This window comes from Acanthisitta chloris, unplaced genomic scaffold, assembly GCF_000695815.1.
Source record: "Acanthisitta chloris isolate BGI_N310 unplaced genomic scaffold, ASM69581v1 scaffold10570, whole genome shotgun sequence".
NCBI classification, from domain to species: Eukaryota; Metazoa; Chordata; class Aves; order Passeriformes; family Acanthisittidae; genus Acanthisitta; species Acanthisitta chloris.
In genome coordinates this window covers 11,554-33,299 of record NW_008652208.1, presented here as the reverse complement: position 1 = coordinate 33,299, position 21,746 = coordinate 11,554, and the positions used below count along the sequence as shown (strand labels likewise).

Below are 21,746 nucleotides of genomic sequence, written 5' to 3'. Positions count from 1 at the left end.
CTGAATCCTTTAGTGAAGGCATCTAAATTCACTGGGTATTGAGACAGAAGTTAGAATTAAAAGCAATATCAAAAAGACTTGTTTCCAAACAAACAGTTTCAAAAGGACTTATTTCCAAACAAACATCAACCTGCCAAAGAGATGTGCATGCCATGCATTTACGAAGCAAGGATCCCCTCTTCCAGAGCTTCCCATGCCGGCGCACTCCGTGCTGTGACACTGTGGCGAACTGCAGTGTTGCTACAAGCAGGGAGAAGACTTGTATCCTTTGATGAAACCGAAACCCCCAAACAATAGCTAGCCTCACAGTGCAGTGGACCACCCACAGAAATGAATGAGTTTTCAACCAGTGAACATCAGAACATGCTAAATTAAAGCTCCCTGGCCAGCTGCTGGCTCTGATTAATTCTTTGACAGTACAAGCCTGTGCCTGTGGCCTTAGCCCTTGGGATTAAATCAGCCTCTCAGCTTTGTGTTTTCTTAAAATGAGTATTTCAACTGGAAATAAAGCACGAAAGTGTCAGCCAACTCTGAGTGATGAATCTTGAGAACTCACCCTATATCTGTTGCCCTTGCAGCCCAAATTACAGCCATGCCTGCAGCAGCACAGCATCTCTAGGCTGCTGAGGCAATTGCCCCATTCTCAGTGAGGAGGGGGGGAATACTGTGCCTCCAGGACAAAAATGAAGCTCTGCTGCATCACCATCCCTGCATAGAAAATGTACTTCTAATACGCCTGTCTTAATGCAGAAAGGTCCCACAGCACAGAAAAAAAGACTGCTGAAGAAATGCTCCTTGTGCCTAGTATTGTGGATTATTTAACTTCAGCCAAACATAGAGCACACAGTCTCCAATGATTTGTACCTATTGAACCATGAGTTTCAATGAGGGGAACTATTATTTAACAACTGAGATAATTAAACCAGCCTGGGAGTCTGTGAACAAGGGCAACATTTACCTGTCATCCTCCTTTAGGTCTCTGTGTTACAGACAAGGCAGCTAAAACTCAAGAGCTTATTTTCCTCAGGTTTCTACGTAAAGTGTCATTAGGTCTGATGTGGCAAATGTAAATACTACAAAATAAACCAGCCCTTTTGCTTTTTTTTCCCCCCTAAGCAAAATCTCACACTAGACATATTAAAAAAAATGGCTACTTCCACACTTTTCATAGGCAGGACAGTATATTCCAGGTAACTCTACAGGGTTTTTTTCACTCAAACACATTTGGATTTAGAAGTGACAACAGGGAACCCTGCACTGCCTTTGTCAGACTGCAAGACATACTTCAAGAAAATTTATGGCTATAACAGGACTTAGTTTCATTTGCAACACATGTAGGAGGTTTAGATTCAGAATTTAAGTAAAACTAAGGTACACTTACATCTGTGAGGGCCAGTTCCATTTTGAAAAGCAACTGTTGGCAGTTTATCTCTACCTAATTTACTCTTTGGCTCCAGTCAGGTATTTCACAGCAGTTGTCTGAAGCTAAGTGGACACAGAATACAGAAACATCAGTTACATCATTAACTGAAGAGAGACTTTGTTATTGTGTACCCCATTTTTTACTAACAGTTATCACTCATTGTGAATAAGACACTACACTTACATTAACTTTAATAGCCTAAATAGTTCATTGATTTAAATTCATAGCATGAAATTAAGTATTTATGGCAGTCACAGTTTTGGGATGAATTTAAGTACCTGCTAAGAATTAAGGCATTATTCAGCACTTAAATTGCCTTTATGTCAGTTTATGTCTTGTTTGAGCAAAAACTACAGTAACTCCTCGTCTTCCATGAGGGAAGGGAAGGGAAGGGAAGGGAAGGGAAGGGAAGGGAAGGGAAGGGAAGAGAAGACTAAAAATGAGGGAGAAATAGTTCAGGCTTTTTCCACTTGCCATCCTGGGCCTCCTTTCTGGTCAGTTGTGCAATTCAGAGGAAGCAGTGTGGTGGGAAAGAACCCACAAGGTGCTGGAAAATACCAGACTAAAAGGAAAAGTCTTACTTGGTTAAACAAAAATGACCTAAAGGAAGGAGACAGGTAAATGCTGTCCTTGTTTGCAGGTTGACTTAATCATGTAGTTTGCCACTTGTTAAATAATTCTCATTGAAATGCAAGGTTTGATTTGGGGATGATGTCACATGGTATTGCAATTCTTTCACTCCCTTAACCTTTACACATTATAATGGACATTCTATTAGTCACATATATGTATGAATGATGTTTTAGCAACTTGGTATATTTTATGGGGCCCTTCTCTGACCATTATAAAGAAATTAGCATTCAATCCTTGACAGACTCTCCTGCAATCCCACTTGACAGGCTGTTGGTGAACCATTAAGAACAATCTTGGCTGGCAGTTGATTCAACCAAGACTTTGACAATGCTTGCTGGTACTGTCAAAAGTGGCTGATCCAAGAAGAAAAACTAGAAAAGAATTACTAATGAGTAACAGCAGCAGGAAATTCTGATGGTGAGGGTTAAAATGAACAGTTCTTTGGGGCAGGACCAGGATCTCAGAAAACCATTTTGTGAAGCTAAGCCTGATGATAAGCTTAAGGGAAAAATAATGCAGTTTTTTGGCTGGACAGGCAGACTTTCAGGACACTGCGTCAGGCATATACATTTTATCTGTCTCAGAGTGTTTGTGGCTTGAAACGTTATGCACATTGTGCTGGTGTATTTTATTACTCTCTAGATTCCATTTACAGTCAGAATTCCTTTCTCCTGTCATATCAGGATACAGGCAATTTTCTGATCAATACTCCAAGCCAAATAAGACCACATTTTCCATAGGAAAAAGAAACTTCCTTGAACAAACTCAAATCCAAATTGGAAATACAAAACCTTGACCTTGCTTTTATTGCCCCATGATTCAGCTAACCACATTCAGACAGGAGGGTAAGGGGGGGAATGTTCCCTTCTGCCACTGTTTTATTCAGTCCAAAGTTGGTTGCTGTCATGAAATATCTGTGCTTTACATATCACACATTTCTTTGATAAACTGATACAACACTAGGCTGGAATGCTGAATGTTAATAAGCTTCAAGTTGCTGCAGGTTTCTGTCCCTAATGCACAAAGAAAACGAAGGGATTTTGAGTAACAGTTTGTGAGGCCTGTGCTTGCTGAGCAATTACTCCCTAGCACATATAATACTGAAAAAAAATCACATTTCTTTTCCAGAACAGACTTTGTATATCAGCCATCTGCCACTGACTTTAGCCATCAGCTACTACTGAAGCATGGTTTCATCTTTCACTAAAGGATTAGCCCATGCCATTCTCATCCGATATAGTCTTCTTGCCCATCCATATATTTAACACCTTATTTTTAAATGTCTCTTTTCTGGTTACAACACAGAGATTATTATTCTCAGTGCTGATGAGGAGATGAGGAGATGATCAGTACAAGTATGAGGGGAGCACTCCATCAAATCTTCCAATAAGCTCTGAAAGGGATATAAACTCTCTTTGTTGTGGGTGCAGTTGAATCTTTTCTGTTCTCTTCTTTTGCCAGGAAGATATGAGTGGCTGGAGTGTTTGATTCTATATATAACTGGTTGATGTCAGCTGGATGCCAATCCCTTTGAAGAGGATCAGCCCCCAGTTTGTCTCGGTACTAGGTACCATGCAGATCCAAGCACAAGAGTACAAACCATCCAGGACCAGGCAGGTCATCCCCATGCATAACTAACTTCTGAAGCTTCAGCTAAAGGGTTGAGATCGCTTTTTATCTGCACAACAAAACAGTAGGGTAAGTGTATTGTTTACTGAAATATTTTGACATTGTCTGTCCTACAAACTGTCATATAAAAGACATTTATGTAACCTCTTGACTCTGCAATTAAAAAGATGCTTATTTTTTTTTGCTTAGTCAGAAATGCACCTTTGTTAAAGATGCCAGGGTAACTCATTTAGTTCCTCAAACTCTTTATAAGATTAAGAGATTTCAAAATGTAACATTTCTGCAATCATAAACCAAAAGATGGAATTAAAATTAATTATGAATTTACATCTTTTAATGTAATACAGAGATGTGAGAAGGCCTAGACCACTGACACTGATTTTTGCTGGAGAATTTATGTAGCCAACTCAAAGTCCATTCCTTCGAACCTTCTGTCCATCAAAACATGTCCTAGCATCTGTCTGCAAGCAAGAATTGCCAGCGCATTTTGCAGTGCAGGATTTCTCAATCAGAAATACCTAACTTCACTGTTCAGCCATTCTGAACAGGCTTTTAGAAATGAAAGTTGGCCAAATTGTGCACACTGGCTCAACAACGTAAAAATGTGTTATTTTTTTTCAGCAAGGAAAGATCCTATCAGAAAATCACAATGTTATCAGATTCTGCCCTGGCCAAAGAGAGGAAAGAACAAGCATCAGCCATTATGGACGAAATACACAGAAATGGTATAGCACTGAACCCAGCTTACTGCGTATGCAATGTCCTCTAGTCCTCCCTAATACATTTGTTTAATCATAGAGTTTAACTCTCTTACAGCTTTGTCTCTGGGTGTTTTGCCATAAATAATCTTGTGGGAGTATCATGCTGCCTATGGTAACTAATCCTTTTGTAGTTGCCTCTTTTCATTTGAAAGCTATTTTCAGATGAACAACTGCTGTGGAGGAATGAAGTAATCTAACAGCTGATGTACATTCTGCTAGGATAGCCTTTCAGAACATTATTTGGGGTTAATAACATGACTTCATTCCATTCTAAGAGGCTATCATCTAAGAAACATACTGATCTGTATTCTTGTTTGCTGTTTTTGCTCTGTTTCACTCTGCTTTTCTATATGAATGATTAAAAAAATTGGAAACAGATGTTTACATCTCAGTTCCTTCCTCTCAAACTTTGTAACTAACGCATTTTACTAGTGTTTGGCAATTCCCTCTAATACACAGCCACCAATTAATCTTATGTGAGAGAAATTTTACTTCTCTGTTGTTGCACTGACGCTTATGAGAAGGCTGATTTTCTGAAACAGGTTCTTAAAGTTGTGCTTCTAGTGTGACACCTTAAGAAGCAATTAACTCAGTTGGGAATACAGATCTGCTTGGCTTTCATTTGGCATGTGCTGGATGCTTTCGGAGATCCTTCCAGTCCTCCCCACGAAGCCTTTTTTACCAGCTACACAAAAGATCAATTTTCTGAAAGTGATAAGCACCCCACAAGCCTCACTGGAAAAACAGGGAGCTCCATTAATATTTAGAATGCATGAAAATTATACTGCTTGCTTTATGGAATGCTGAACATTAAATTGCAGTATTGAAAATCTTTCTGGTGGGTTTTTGCTCCAAAGAACCTGGAAATAGTTTCTGCACTCAGTGCCCCTTGTAATTGCATGAAGAACAGGATGACAGACATAAGGATTGCAGAAAAAGAAGCGAAGAGTTTCAGTGCCTGGACCTACTCCTGATATTTCCAGGGATTTTTTTCTGCAGTTTCTATTCCTAAGCAAATACCTCTTTCCTATTTCCATTCTCCACACTCCAGTCTGAAAGCCAGTCTGCCCTTACAGATTTCATTACAACTCCATTTTTTTGGGTATTGTAAACCCAAGCACTATATGTGCCTGAAATAGCCTGGAAGCTCTTCAGGGCAAAAGGGAAAAAAAAAGCCTTTCATATGTTTGTTTGGAACCAGGCACTTCACATGGTAAATGTTGCTACTATTCATAGCAATACTAATAAATGCACCATACAGCCCTTGGAATCATTGGCATTATTGGATAATCTGTGCTGATGCTTAGCATTTGCCTCACATAATCTTTCCTTTTATTATTTATGTATTACCAGATTTGCTGTCAAGATTCATACAAATAGTTCTGACAGCTTGTCCTGCAAGACACACTGTGATATGTGGCCACTGAAGGCAAAGCAAACTCCTTCTGTGTACATTCTACTTCTGCACCTTTTAGCTGCCTGGGATATTTAAATGTTTTAAAAAAATTAAATTCCATGAAATGGGTGTGGTTAGAGCCTGAAATTTATAACTATGCAGGCTCAGTGAAGCCAATTAGGAAACAGAAGCATAACCAAAGTTGTAGTCACACAAAGTGTAAGCTAGTTCTTTGGGAACAGATCTGAACAAGTATTGGAAAAATCAAGGAGAAATCTGTCATTAAATTACTAAATTTAAGTGTACTAATTTCTGACATTTTGCTTTGCCCTGAATTGTTAATTCAATAAGCTTAACCTGAGAGCTGGGAGTGACCTGCTGCCTTTCTGGGCTTTGCATTGCTGTTCCTGATGACAGTCCTGCACCTGGTGATTATGTAAAACTGAAATGCACTGTTTCAGCTGTCTCTCAGCCTGTGAAACTCTCCACTGCTAGCACAGGAAACACTAACAGCAGACTCCAGCTCCTTGGAGTGACATAGAAAGCATGCCTACTGCATTTCGATTTCAGCTCCTTTCCATGGTAATGCTTTCAGGTAAACGGCGAATCTCCAATTCCTTGTTAAAAGATATTAATAGCAGAAACAGTTATTGATAAACTACAAAATCAGCCCAGTTTTTTTAGCAGTGTCTCAAACTACCAATCTCTGGGCAAGACTGGTGATGACTGGAAGTTCACATCTGCTGTTGGGTTGTGGATGTGACTTTGTGTTTTAGACTGTTCATAAAATGCTGCAGGAATAGACACTAACTGTAACCCTTATGGTCCCTAAGAGAGACTGCAGCAGTAAATCAGTGTGTGGATACAGTGACCTCCCCACCCCTTGGTTCTTCACTGGCAGACTTGGACTAATCATAATATTTCTGAGGTGACTTGATAGAGGCAAACATATATGTAAATACATATGTTTAAAGAACTCCCTGGAGTTCATCACTTAAATCCCATGTCCAAGTCTATGTTACTTCTTAAATGCATTCTTCAGTAGCCATATGATTAACTACTTTTCCTGATATAGTTAAAAAATCTTATTTCTGATACTAGAACAAACACATTATCTAATATTCATTATTAAAATTTATAGGCCAGATTAAGGTATTTAGAAATTGCAAACTGACGGATTAAAGGAGTATTAGGTAGTGAATGCAGGAGGAACTACACAAATCATATTTAAATGCAGTCTGCTGTGATTTTAAACACAGGACAGGAAGTACTTGGCAGGAACAAATGAAAGAAATTAAGCCAAAAGGTTAAGATTAGATTAAACTATGAAATAAACTTTTGATATTGTTGTGCAATGTTCATTTATGACATTAATGTTCTCTTTCTATGATAGTCTAAATGTCCTCCCTTTTCTCATTCTTCATCACCTTTTCTGCACTGACACTGAACCAATCCCTAGACACATCATAAAGCCAGACAGATGATTAGATTTTAGTTGGCAAGGAATTCAAATGAACTTCATGCTTGTGATTTTGGGATGCTGCCTGGATACACAATAGTACACAACTGTGGGCTACAAAGTAGCTTGGAGCCTTCAGTTAACACTAACAAGAACAGTATGTATGTAAGGGAACAGCAAGGCCCAAAATAGATAACACCCAGCATGTCCCAGAAGAATCCTGAGTGGTTTGGACAGAGATCTGCAATCATCATGGCAACCCAGTCTCTGAAGATGTACATACTACCCATTCTGCGTACAAAGAAAAGCTTTTTCTACGTGAAAATGTTGCTGGTTTGAGGCGTAAATTTCTTACTCCTTACCAGTATTAGCCCACCCAATAGTCCATATCCCTGCAGTCATCTTGAGAAATGGTAAACTCAAAATATGACTTGTGGTCTACATTTCAGGTCACAGGCCAATAACAAGTGCAGTTATCTCCACCTCAGAGCCAAAACCCCAATCACTATCTGGCCCTGATACGGCTCCACTGGGCAAGCTGAGTCATTGTCTTCCATGGACTCTCTGTTTTGTAGCTACCCCTTAAATAACAGGAGGTTGTTAGGATTCCTTGCACATACTATTTATAATGCAGAAGTGCACGATGCAGCTCATGATCCAGTTACCTTGCTCTTGCTCCAGTTAATCTATTGCAAACATTCAGCTGAAATCAGTGTGAAGAAAAGTGGATTGAGCATGATGCACTCCAGGCCCACCAACTTGTTTGACTTATTACATGGAAAACTATTGTCTATATAGCTTTGGCTAAATATTTAACATACCTCTCAATTAAGTTTTCCAGTATGTCAGCACACCACATTGCTTTTCCAACGTGAAGTTACTAGGAGATGCATGTCAGGCTGAACATGCCATTTTCTCAAAATGAAATTCTTCATATGCAATATAAACTTTGGCATTAGGTACCTTCTGCAGCTAATTACTTTGTGATGTTAATTTTAAACTGGGCTTCCTGTGTGCTTACTCCAAAAGCAAGATACAGTGCCTTATGTATAATTTGCTCTCATTCCATTTTAAAGCATTGAAATACATGCCAAAGTTCAGAATTTTAAATCCTGTAGACCATAAAAATATGTGAAATATAGAATGTCTTATTACTGAACAGCAGAATGTGACTTTGATCAAAGAAACATACTAGACCATTGATATAATCCTCAAAGCACATTGAATCTTCCTATTTTTCTTCATGAAGTTCATGAACTAGAACAATTTCAACGAATAAAATGATAAGCATTAAAGTAAGTAGCAATAGGAATTATTCTCTTAGAAGTTCTGTTTTTGCTATGTGGTCCAATTCTTGTTATATTTATTTAATTCTACAACCTTCCAAGCAGAAAGAGATAAGCAGAAAACAGTTTCTTCAGTGTTGAAGTTACTGCATTCTAAGGTTTAAGTTTTATCTCTAGGTTGAGGACACTCAGGGAGAGTTCAGCCACTAAGCAACAGATTGCCCATTGCCATCAGCATCCCAGTTTCCAGAACACCACCAGATTCTGACATTCAAAGCTCACTGTTTATAGTCCCAACTGATCTCCCATTCCCCTGCTTATGCATTTTCATTTGCAAATTCCCCAGGAAGTCACTAAAACAAAGAAGGAATTTTTCCCAAATAGTGAATAAAGTAATATTGTCTAGCAATTGAGTTTCCTCTTAGAGAGAATTAAAATGTTCTAAATTAAACAACTCCTTGTTGCGATTTCATGTTGTAATTCTTTGTTAGGTCTCTTGTTTTCCACACCTTGAACTTAATTTTGAAAGTTAGTTTAAAAATAGTCCAAAAATACTATTTAATAGAGACTTGCTAATGAAAATTTTTCTTAAAAGTGCAAAACATGGCCTGGATTTCAAAAGCAGAAAATTAAAGAGCAATTGAAAACAAAATGTTTATAAGCAATGAGAAAGAGGTTATCTGTCATCTATCCACGCAGGACACAAAGTTAACTGAAGGTTTGATATGAGAACCCTGGGGTCAGAAGGAATTTTGTTCCCAGTTTCAGCAGAAGCCAGTTTTTATTAGTCTGATATCAATACAGGGTGTGGGACATTATAGACCTCATTTTGGTAACAGCTTAATGCTATTCAACTGAAGTAAAATTGGAGCATGAGGTGCTTATCACTTCAGAAAAACAAGTTTGTGGTGTTCAATACTCCAAATTTTTGGTAGAAGGATTAATTTCACTAACACCATAGGAAGCTGTGCTGAGTGTTAGATAAGTATGCACTAACGTGTTGTGGGACTTGAGGTGTAGAGTATGGAATATTAGGCATTTAAGACAAACAGAGGTGTGTATTTACCCATTGCCTTGCAGTCTCACCCAGCTTAAACCTTGGCAAAAAGGTCAGCACACCCAGAGACATCATGGTAGAGGAACTGTCAACGCTCAGCAACAGAGGTGCCAGACTCTTCAAGAGACGCCAGCGCAGATCTGACAAATACACATACGAAAATTATCATTACGTAGCAAACAAGCCAAGAAATGTGAGTATTTTGTCATCACAGATTAATTAAACACACTGGAACTAGCTTGGGTTCCCTTGGTGCTCAGCATACACATTGTGCATGACTTATCTGTAGTTTCAGGAAGAATAAAAGCTAAATCCTGTACTAGAATGAGGCTAACACAAAGTGAGACATCTGTATTTTATTGAGATCCTATAGACAACTAAAAAAAATAAATTCTTTTTCCATGGTGCAGATACCTCAGACTTCTTTGATCACTCACTCAACAGAAGTTAAATTACGCAGGGATAAAATGGGATCAAGTTCAAACCTTGATAAATCTGCCTTATAAAAATAAATATGCACAAAAGGAATCCCATGTAAAAAAATATTAATAACTTCATTGACCACCCAAAGCTATTATTAAACACTGTTATTTAGAAGCCCATCTATGAATGCTTTTCCTCAAATTTCTCCCTCTCTTGAGCATTAGAAGCTACACAGATAAATTCTGAGCACAACACCATCAGTCTTGTCAGAATTCTGTATGCACTTCCATGATTTTACTGAAGTCTGACAGATCTGTTTCCCTCTAGTCCACTTTTTCCCACAAAACACATAGAGTACATATGCTGTGCAGTCAGTATGACATTCTGACACATGAAAAAATGATGCTTCTGGCTTCTGCTCCCTTCCCTTAAGTGTCTGTTTAGCCACTGCTGGTGGTGTCTTCATCATCTTTACGATTCTGCCTGCCACAGTTAATCTTTCTAACATACTTCAGGATTCTGCCTTGATCTTTTTTGTTGTTGTGCCAGGTTTGAACAACTATTATTTGTTTGCTTTCCTACTTCAAGAAACTCTTAGTCTAAACCAGTCTATATTTAAATTGCTTTTAGCCTATGTGTCATTGCTAAAATAAGATAGTGACTTCTTATGAGACTCTATATTTATGTAACAATGATTAAGCCTTTGGATGTTTCCGTAGAACCGATAACTCGATAGGAGGGGGGAAAATAACAGCATATCATCAATCTCCAGAAAGTGACCTGCACTGAAGCTATTATTCTATTACAAATAAAGGAAAAGACAATCCCAAACAAAAGCAGTGCTACAAATGCAGTGAGTTTTCAACTGATATGGGAAGAGACGCTTTGAAGAATCACTGCTTTGAAACTCAAAGGGCTCAAACTTGCCAGATTTCTGGAATCTCTGGGTAGCAAGGGTGCTCTATTGGCACAGAACAGCTTCTAGTGTCTAGTGACACAGGGGACACATTTTATGGGTCCCCTTGCCAAAATGACCAGAGCTACTCTTTGCTGGGAACCAAACAGCTCATATGCCCAAGTAGATTTTGTGGAGATTGCTATAAGCAGCAAATAGGATGAACCCTCTTCACAGACTGTAAATCAATATTTAAACATCCAAAATTCAGGAAAATGTCAGGCAACCCAGCTGGATGCCTACAATTCTTTAGGAGTCTTGACCTAGCTTGCACCACCTCCAATCCTTTCACTGAAACATTCACCCACTTGTAGCACAGGCATTTAAAACTGCTCAGATATCATTCTTAACACTGAAAAAAAGTATCCATTTTTGGTTATATAGCCAGTGTAAGAGAGTTGTGAAACTGTTTCATCTGCTGGCTATCAGCCAGAACATCCTGGGGAATGCTATCTAGCTAACAGGGTACCAAACTGCAACACTGTCCCTGGGAATCAGACCTCGGCTGTAAATTGGAATATTGCTGCAACCCTCACCAGAGAATCACAGAGGTTTGTTTTGCCTGTGCTGTCAGTGACATTTATTTCTCCCTGGATGCAGCGTGGAGAGCCTATACAGAGTACCAAAATGGATGGCCTCAGTGTGGAAGGAATTCCTCAGCATGCCCCAATGACACCTCCTAATACACCTGACCCCCGGAGCCCTCCACACCCTGACAACATTGCACCAGGTAAGGCGTGAGTTTACAGGCACTGAACAGATTTAGTTCTCAGTTCATAGCAGAGGAAGGACCTTCCTAGAAAACAGTATCTTCAACAAGAGTTTGTTAATGGATTTACTATTAGAAATTGAAGTCAGGCAACTAATCAGAATCTCTCACAGAAATATAAAGTTGGTGCTCTTTGTTGCTTCTGTTTGTTTTTTAAAGGATCTAATATCCTTTTGGTAATACTTCTCCATAAACTGAAAACCTACCTTAATATCAAGAGAGACTTCTGTATTTACTGGTCTTAGACATAATGAGATACTCAGTTTAAAAGCAGATTAATATACTGATTTTTCTTTGCCAAACCATTGTTTCTAATACATAACACACTGCTCAACAGTCTGAAAGTTATTCATTGTAGTCTAATTATCCATAAAGTCCCAAAGTTTTGCTAGAACCCCTTAGAGTGGAGAAACTTTAAAAGGAATTTGCCTCTGGCTACATAAACTGTTCTTTTTTAAATCCTGAACTGTGAGGGTACTGTTGTCTTCATTCAAAGCAGTGAGCTACAAGAAGGCCTTATTTTGTATTCTTTAAAGACTAGAGAAGGCTAATTTGTTTTAATTAATTTATTCAGTGATATAGCCCTTCTTCCTGTTTATGAATTATCCATGAGCAGACCATGGTTTTTACAAATTCATTCTTTGTTCAGCATTGCTCAATGCATGTTTTGTGCAGACCTTTTCCAGTCCATGCAAACTAGGTCAATGCTGCTCAGTTAGTGACTGCTGAGGCTCTGTGCATCCACTGGTCAAATACAATTCAAACAGAGGTAATTTCCTTGCTAAGACATGATACAAATCTTCAAGCCTTTCTTTAGGCAAAAAAAAAGGTCTAGCAAAAGGAGTAGATATTAAACCACAGGGGTTTTTTAAGCTTATAGAAGGAAACAGCATTAATTTTGAGCTAGATATAGGAGGGCGAAAGGGCAGAATAGATTTCCATTGTATTTCAAACAAATTATATAACTCGTATAATTGGTCAGGCACTTCCTGGTCTTACTTCTTCAAATTGTACATTGAGGTCTGTCTTTCCCCACAATTTATTATGTGCTTGGCTTTAGAAGAAATCACACGGAATACGAAATTCATTTATCTAGTAAAATTCTGATCAGAGCCTGATCCTCAGGTGATTATGCAAAGAGAACTACTGATTGTCCACTTTTTGGAAAGGACCAGCAAGTCAAGTAGGTAGGACATTTTACAGCATCTAAGGCAGAGGAAAAGACAAAACCTCCACTATAATGACTGTGATTCTAATTCCTTTTAATACTTTTGGAAAATTTCACTCAGAGGCTATAGAATTATCACCATTCTAATCAAAAGTCCATTTTCAAAATTGTTTTGTTACTTTAGCCAAAGGACTCCGTAGCTATAGTCTGTTTTCAAACAAATGCTTATCATAGAAACAAATTTATCTCAAACTAAAATAAGCTTCGCATTACAAGAAGGTGGAATACTTTGGACCTAAAATTCTACAAATTCCCCCCGCCAGCTTTCTGTGTGTGTAGCTTTGGCCAGGTGCCTTGATCCAACTGTTCATTTCACCTAACTGAGAAGTGATGGCATGACAGTTCCTAGTCACACAGGATGGTGGTAAGGAAGCAGAAAACACAAAGTCTTATTATAATGGTGTTGCCTTAATCACATTGCAGGATATTCTGGACCACTGAAAGAAATTCCTCCTGAAAAGTTCAACACTACTGCTGTGCCAAAGTATTATCAGTCTCCCTGGATAGAAGCCATTAGGGATGACCCAGAGCTGCTGGAAGCTTTATATCCCAAACTTTTTACACCTGAAGCAAAGCCAGAACTGCCTGACTACAGGAGCTTTAACAGGTAATTCTGAAAGGACACTGAAGTTTACAAAGCAGAGAAAAATTCCTATGAAATAAAATGTTTCCACCAGGTATAAAAAAACCTACCACCTGTGCTTGCAAGTGTATGCATAAACATGAACACAGAGGCTACAAGTTGCAAACATGAGCATTCAGGAGTAAACTAGTCTCTCTCTAAAGTGTAGCGCCAAAATGAAATTGCAGAACTAGGAATATAAGACAAATTGCTAAAAATACTGAAAAAAAGAATCAGAATCCACTGCCTGGAGAAGGTGTGGATGCCCTACACCTGGAGCTCAAGGCCTGGCTGGCTGGAGCTCTGAGCAACCTGGTCTAGTGGAAGGTGTCCCTGCCCATGGCAGGGGGCTTGGAACTAGATGATTTTTAAGGTCCATTCCAACCCAAACCATTCTATGATTCCATGACTCAGTGTACTCAATTAAGGGGAAATATGAGCTTCAGACTCCTCTCAGTGTGTCTGTTGTTGCCCTCAGCAGGCATGTGATCACAAGAACTATCAGGGAAACTCTCAGTCAAAACTTTTGTTTCTAAGTTATATAATGCAAACTACTCTTTTTTAATACAACTCACATGGCTTTGCTTTAGGCAAGGACAATTCAATGAACTTTATCCTACAACCAATCCCTCACACTAAATAGTTAGCAGATTGCATATTTTATTGCACATCATTTTCTTTATATCTTCAACAGCCTTTAGTAACAAATTAACAGATAAAACACTGCTTTACTTACATAGTAACTACTGTATTAAGTCTTTCAGTAGAACTTCTAGATATATAGACAACATTGGTTTTTTAAAGTTTTAAAACAAATTCTTAGGTATGCCTTTTGCTTTCTTTAATTCCATTTGCACTATCTTTATTTATTGAAGGTATGGACAACGTTTCTCTAAAAATCCCTGCTGAGTCCCAGACAGCTGAGGCAAACCAAAACCCTCCCTCAAAACACCAGACAGCAATCTATTGAGAAGGAAAATGGCTCATGGCAATACAGAGAGAGAAAAATACCACAAACATCACTTGTGTTCCTGATGTTGCTGTGGGCCTCAACTATGATTGTAAGGACCAAAAAATTACACAATGCAACACCAAAACTGGCACTGCAGACACTGCCCTAATTCTGATTTCCTAACAGCAATATACATTGCCATGTTAATAACTAAGTCTGTGTGGCACACTCATCTCAGCAGACAAAACAGCAAATGCAAGTCAGAGAGATGTGCCACAGCTGCCAACACTGGAACAGTAACAGCACAGTTTATGTACTAAGGTTATTGTAACGGGAAAAAAATAAATTAAAAAAACAACAAACAGCCCAAGAAAAAAATGCCAGAGACACATACACATGGAGACAAATCAGTTCTGCCTCTCACAAGAGAGATGCTAGTTATTACTGTGCAGGGCAGGATCAGACAGGACACAGAGGCTCCTTTAACAGGGATGTGTGTCTTCATTTGGTGTCTGATGGCTTCTTTGTAGATTTTGAGCTGTCTCTGTGGTTCTGTTAGTTGCCCTCTTTACAACACTAACTGTTTGGACTTCTTTCTGTGGGGATTTTCTCTGTGTATGACATGGCTCACCACAATCTGAACTTCTTGAACATAGATACATATGGTCAATATTCTCCCTTGTAACTGCCATAAAAACCTAAAGCCTGGCACATAAATCTAGGTCCAGACTGTGAAATTGGTAAATTCAAAACACAAACATATAAACATAATCCACCACAGCTCTCCTTCTCATGGGGAAAAATCCATACCCAGAAGAAAATAAAAGGATGTCTACTGGACCTATGAAAGTTGTTATACACAGTATATTCAGATACATGTTTTCTAGCAAGATCCAGAAAGAAACTGAGAATTTGCAAAATTGACATTCAAGATACTAGGCTCTTGGAGAGGACTTTACAGCCATGACTTAGGTGTCTACGCTCCTAAACATGCACAGGAGAGTGTCTGATTATGGGATTCAAATCAGAGAGCACACTGCATGCCAAGCTAAACAACAGAAGGCTCAATGGACTTCTGTGTCTAGATCCTACTAGTCATTCTGTGCATCTAGGTCACAGCATCCATGACTTCTTTAATTGCAGTCTTGGAGAGAAAGCAAATGACCTTGTATTAAACTGTATTAATTAAAGCATGATATAATAGCACCAATTTGTTATCAGTGGGGTTATCTATTAAGGCTTTCTATCCTGCTTCATCATTCAGTAAAGTGCCATGTTTGTTCCCCTGTAAAGCACTGGCACAGTCATCACTAGTCAGGAGGGGGTGTGGTTAACAGCAAGTGTGATGCTTAGGATTCCCAAGGGAAACGGGGCTGACATCCTTCCCAGTTCATCCAGTGGCAACTGTTAAAGTGCCACTTTGAAGTGGCCATTTCAGGTTCCTTTCAATTTTCCTTGTTGCACAACAAACTGCAAAAGCAACACAACTTTAGCAGCTAGGGAGGTCTGATGTGTAGGAACAGACGCAAACGTGCACTAAACAGCACCCAGATCTTTTTTCCACTGCCAGCAGTGAAGAGGCAACACTGGGTGCTGTACAGTGCAATTTTGGTAATAATAGCAGAAGTAAGGAATTCATTGAGGTATCAGTCAGAGTCTAATATTCATTTTAAGCTGTAGGGACCTTGCAGTGCTGGCAGGTCACTGAAGGAAGAGGCAGTGACAGCAAATGTCAAACCCATTTGCCCTCTGAGGCAGAGCTGTCTGTGAGACAGCCAGCGATGATCTAACAGCACACAGTGCTAGACAGAGAGCGTGATCAGAGAAATTGAGTTCAGAGGGTCTCTGAACAGACTGTTCAGACCAGGCTACCCTTCCTTCTCCTGGATGAAAATGAATCTGTGCTCATAGAGAAATACTGCAGAACAGACCATGCCATTTGATTTCTCTTGGAGATCAATTCCTACTAGGATTGCAGAAGTATTTACCAGCGAAAAAATTTCTTGTCTCTTTTGCAAGTGTGGAAGCACCTAGTAATCATCTGTGGGAAAGCAGCATGGATCTATATTTGTTGAGGAGTTTATAACATTAGTTAAATTAGTACCTTTATTCCATCTGCTTTCTTGGAGCTGGATAAAATGTCAAAGGTAGGATTATGAGTAACATACAAAGCACTACTCACATAAGACAAGCAAGTCTGACTAGTTCTGCCTCTCCTACCAGATAAATTCTACCTCAGTTTCTCAATTCCTAAAGACTACTCCTTCAAAAACACTACAAGAATCCAGTCCATCTGGACTGGGCTCTGTTTTTATGGATTCTTGGATTCCAAACTCTATTACAAAAATGATGAGATCCAGAGTATCAAAGGAATTTTGGGTGCAATAACTTGAAGTGATGTGAGATTAGTGGAAGCTGGGTGCTTAGCCAGTTCCTTGGCACCTAAATACCTCTGTGAAATTAGCATTAGCTCTTGCACTAAGCTCCCATGAAGCTCTGAGCATTTTGCAGGGTCAGGTTCTTTGCTCCTATGTCTCCTTTCTGCGCAAAAGTAACAATTACCAGAATGTTCTAAGAACTTCAGTTCCATTTTAAAATGTGAAACTCTCATTTTTTTAATTATGAAGTTGAAGGTGTGAATCTAATACAGTTAGAATATTTCTTCAGACTTTCCCAAATAATCAACTACTAGTAGTCTATGTTGAGACTATACATTGTTCAATAAGAAAGACTAAAGGAAAAAGAACCTCTGCTAAAACAACAGCTAAAAATAAACATGATTGTGCCTGCTATTGTTAAATTGTGCACCTACTTTTTAGGAATATGCAAAGTGACTATTAAACAATCTGTTACACTTCCTGGTGCCATTTCCTATGGCTCTGAACCAGCATTTCTACCCCTATTATGAGCAATGACTACTGGAATTTTTTACGCATGAGACTTCGGCTTCTATACAATGAATCAGAGCTCAAGTAGTGCAGCTGATGTGCACACAACAGAGGTCATTACACCACCATGTTGTCCAACAAGTTACTGCTCACAAAAAATGTCCTTACTGCTGCTGTAAAGGAAAATTAGCATCTATTAGCCAATTACTGTTCTCTCCTTTATGTCAATCATCATGTGCCTCTGCCTAGCATGCAGCAATGCACAGTTTTCTGAGGCCAGACTTGGTATAGGAACTACACGGGGGTATTTGACCACAAAAGATATTTGAATTGCCATGGAATGCCCTCCTGTTTCTGTTACCTACAGAAACATGCTGTATTTAAAACCCAAAAATACTACACAGGAGACGTTTCAGACTACAGAATTGTTTTGCATTTTATACAGCTATGATTACTCTGTTTATTTTGATTATCCCTTTAATAGATACATCAATGAGAATTAAATATCACAACAATATGAGGATGTATATCATAATTAGGGCAGCAATTAAACCAATCTTTATTATCCTGTAAGATGTAGATCACTACATTCACTCTGTGCCAATTACCAAGCAATTATTTTTAATCAGGATCATACAGTATCCAGTTTGACATTGTGACCTAGAAGACAGTTTCACCAGAAAAGCCTGATACTACAGGCACTTTGTGCAATTTCCTTTGACCTCAAGGGAGTCTAATGCCTGGACTGGCTGCTGCAACATCTTGTCTTATCTTCATCTGAGAAACATTTTTAGAGCTTAATCCAAAGCAGTGTTCTTCTCTCAGTGAGTGTGCATGCCCAGAACTTTCAGGATTTTTTATATCTTACAGGATTGATGCTTTGGAGTTAACACCAACCCCTTCAACAAATGCTGCTCATACCAAAATTCAGTGACTTGCCCATGTAATGACAGAGCAGTACCACTTCTTTTATGCCACAGATTCATTTTTCTGAGCTATTCTCTTCTTTTGTGTGTGTATACTTAGATCTCCTTCGGTTTTGCTATATGCTGAAAATCCTACTAAGAACTTCAAATTATCTCTTTTAGTTCCTGTTGGTATCAATTTCCCTGGACTTCTGCTACAATACCTGCAACCACTGGAAATACATACCAGCAGATCTGTTGTTTTGTATCGAACACTCAAAATGTACCAAGTCTGGTGAAATTCCATTTCAGCAAAAACTCATTTTACCATGCCATTGCATATTTGGCTTTGCAGGAATCAGGTGCTCATGTGTAGCTTTAAAAATCTGACACTCTTAATTGGTTAGAATTTATCCCAGCAAAGTTATGCAGCTGATCAAAATGCAGAGCACATATCATAGCTTGTTTGTTTATACAAAGGAGGCTGGAAGAAGTGACAGAAAAGCTCAAGGGTTATTTTTTTCAGCCTGAAACCTGAATATATAGAAGAATCACAGGAGGTATTTGGAAATACTGTTGTTTAAAAGTATTTGCAAATGCATGTAACAGTCAGTTCCAGCTCAGTATTCCTTATCTTTCAGTTTCTTGGGCTTATTGCCTGAGGGAACATTTACATTTAAATAACATGAAAAATGCTGGTCGAACAGTGTTTCAAGGTTCAGTTACATAAACATTTTCTTCAGAAACAAAGCTGGTGCATCAAGTCCTCACCCATTCCCCTCCTTTCCAGAGCCTGTTGTCTTTGGCTGCTCCTTTCTGCTTCACATTACACTTTACTGCCTCCTCACTTGTACCGCTACAATTGTTTGAGAGTAATTATAGAAACCAGATTGCTGAAATAATTTGGATTTTAAAGTGCTTCTTTGTTTTGAAGGGTCTTTGTTTAACCCAGATCACACAAGTGACCCAAGTTTATAGCACAACCCACACACATTCTAACTGGTACAACAATATGGTGCTGAAATACAATCTAGTGGGAGGAACAAGCAACTGGGGCTAGGAGAAAATGGGGTGAGAACTTCCTGAACTAATTACCTGACAGAGAGAATGTGTTGAACTATGATTTATGACTTACCAATTTATCATCAGCGAAATAAGTTTAGAAACTGTGACTCACCTAGAACAAGATTTTCTTGCAATATCTTTATCTCTCAGCTTTTCCATCCATCCTTGAATTTTGAAGAAGGCTAAAGGCTTTATCTAAGGGAAAATAAATCAGATCTTGAAGAGAATGTCCCAGGAAGAAAAATCTGAATACTTTTTCCAAAAGCATGAAAATGTAAACAAGAAATTGGGATAAATCTCTATCATTAAAATAGCTTCTGTTATTTCCAACTCCTGGGAGAAAAGAAAACTGGTATTTTTCAAATCACGTTTTACTTTTATTTCTCTAATACCTACAGAGTTGCCACTCCCTTTGGTGGTTTTGAGAGAGCATCAAAGCTGGTTAAATTCAAGGTACCAGATTACAATCTACTGATGCTAAACGATCCCAGATTCATGATCCTTGCAAACCCTCTTGCTGCCAGAAGATCCTTCAACAGGACTCCTAAAGGATGGACGTCCGAGAACATCCCTGTAGTGCTAATTCAGCCTGCAGAATCCAACACCGTTCCGGAGACAGAGGATCTGTGAGAGAGGCTGCATTCTACATTGTACTAAATGCTGAAAGCTGCACATCCACTATGTATTTTTGGTCCAAATATTACTACAGGCTACTGACAAAATTTTTCCTTGGCAGATACAGTATAAGTAATAATGTCTGATGCAGTGTCTCTTTTCTGGCACCAAGTTTCATCTGGATACATGATATAAATAAAGATATTTGGCAATTATGACAGAGATATTTTGTATTTGTGTTCTTCTTTTACTTTCTAAAAATCTTTGCTCATCATTTAAGAACAAGTGTACTAAGAAAGAAATCGTGACACTACTCTCAAGGGATTTGACTTGATAGTTATAGTGATTTTGGTAAAACAACCAAGCAATCCCACAACAGTGCACACAGTGCCGGCGCTGACAAATCAACCTTTTTCTCAACCCTGGTTTCAGCCAAACTTAGGAATCATGTCATCACTTCAGTGACATCAAGTTCCAGCCATTTCCCTCCTTTCTGACTGTTACTCACTTTTGTGACAGACATCAGTACCTGTGTCACCTGGGTTTGTTTACAGAAAATACAGCACATTTGGCAGTGACAAGGAGGATTACGTAGCAGCATGAAAAAGAACAGAGATATTTCCTGGATGTCTAGAATATTTGTATTAATCACAACTAAAAAAGCGTGACAATGTCTGGTTATGTCAAACACACCAAAATAGTATCACTGAGCTAAGTTACCACGAATGCTTTTATTACTAGGACCTTTTCCCCACACCCGTAGTATATACTGGGACTTAAAAGCATGTGAGTTTTCTTGCTCTGGATACACTGCAAGCTCTGATGTTTTAGAAATATAAAACTACATCTTTTTCAAATGTCATTTCAAGGCAAGTAGTTGGCAAAGGAAATTCTGCCATCAATTTTATTTAATTTCCTTGGTCACACAAACAAATGTACAGGTCCTGAACAAATTCAGGAAATAAAAGAATAAATTTTAAAAACTCAACCTCATTGACTGAAGGCACTAGCAAGGGATTAGTTTGGGTGCCTTAACTGTGCACATTGTACAATTATTACATGGACAATGACAAACATATGAATTCTTCAAGGCTAAAGAAAAAAACTACATTGAGGAGCAATGCAAACAAGTTCTGGAGGAATCTGGTTTTTATGAGCCAGCAGAAGCCTATGTGAACAGAAATATGCCAAAACTGGTGCATAGCACCTACACAGTGAGGACAGTGAAGAAGGGGTACATCATTTTTACTGCACACTCTGTAAAAATCAGCTGTACATGCAGAGCATGCCACCTTGCCTCTTAACACTACACACACAATGGTCACTTCAGCTGGATCCACTGGTGCATAATGGGCTCAGAAGGCTTCAGGTGTTTGAGAAGCACTGAACCTGCTCCACAGGTGTTCAGCTGATGGTCCTAGTAACAGAAATCACCACAGTCCTTAAGTCCTCAGATTCTGTCTGAGACTTCCGAAATGAGCTGTGCCACAGCACAACTGATTCAACTCTCAGCTACAGTTACCAACTGCAACAGAGTAAGGACTGTGTGCCTCCTGTTTCCCAGCTCTACTACCAGAGAGTTACATACACACCAGCCCATCAGCTGGGCCCACACAGCTCCTTTGAAGGGCAGATGCTAGGGAAGAGTCTGCAGCCATGCTAGTTAACCTTCCCATGCTG

At 38.9% G+C, this 21,746-nt stretch overlaps 1 protein-coding gene across 2 annotated transcripts; it reads left to right on the top strand.

Annotated features, from left to right (window-relative positions):
- Positions 1-3,592: 3,592 nt before the first annotated feature.
- Positions 3,593-20,277, top strand: MYOZ2 (myozenin 2). 2 transcript variants are annotated; one of them, XM_009076436.1, is made up of 6 exons: positions 3,593-3,754; positions 4,307-4,410; positions 9,668-9,837; positions 11,623-11,752; positions 13,443-13,626; positions 19,850-20,277. In XM_009076436.1, exons 2-6 carry the CDS (start codon positions 4,335-4,337, stop codon positions 20,079-20,081), a joined length of 792 nt encoding a protein of 263 aa, XP_009074684.1. In that variant the 5' UTR covers positions 3,593-3,754; positions 4,307-4,334; the 3' UTR covers positions 20,082-20,277. The 2 variants fall into 2 exon arrangements, with proteins under 2 accessions (XP_009074684.1, XP_009074692.1); XM_009076444.1 differs by having other exon boundaries at positions 3,630-3,754; positions 9,602-9,837.
- Positions 20,278-21,746: the final 1,469 nt, after the last annotated feature.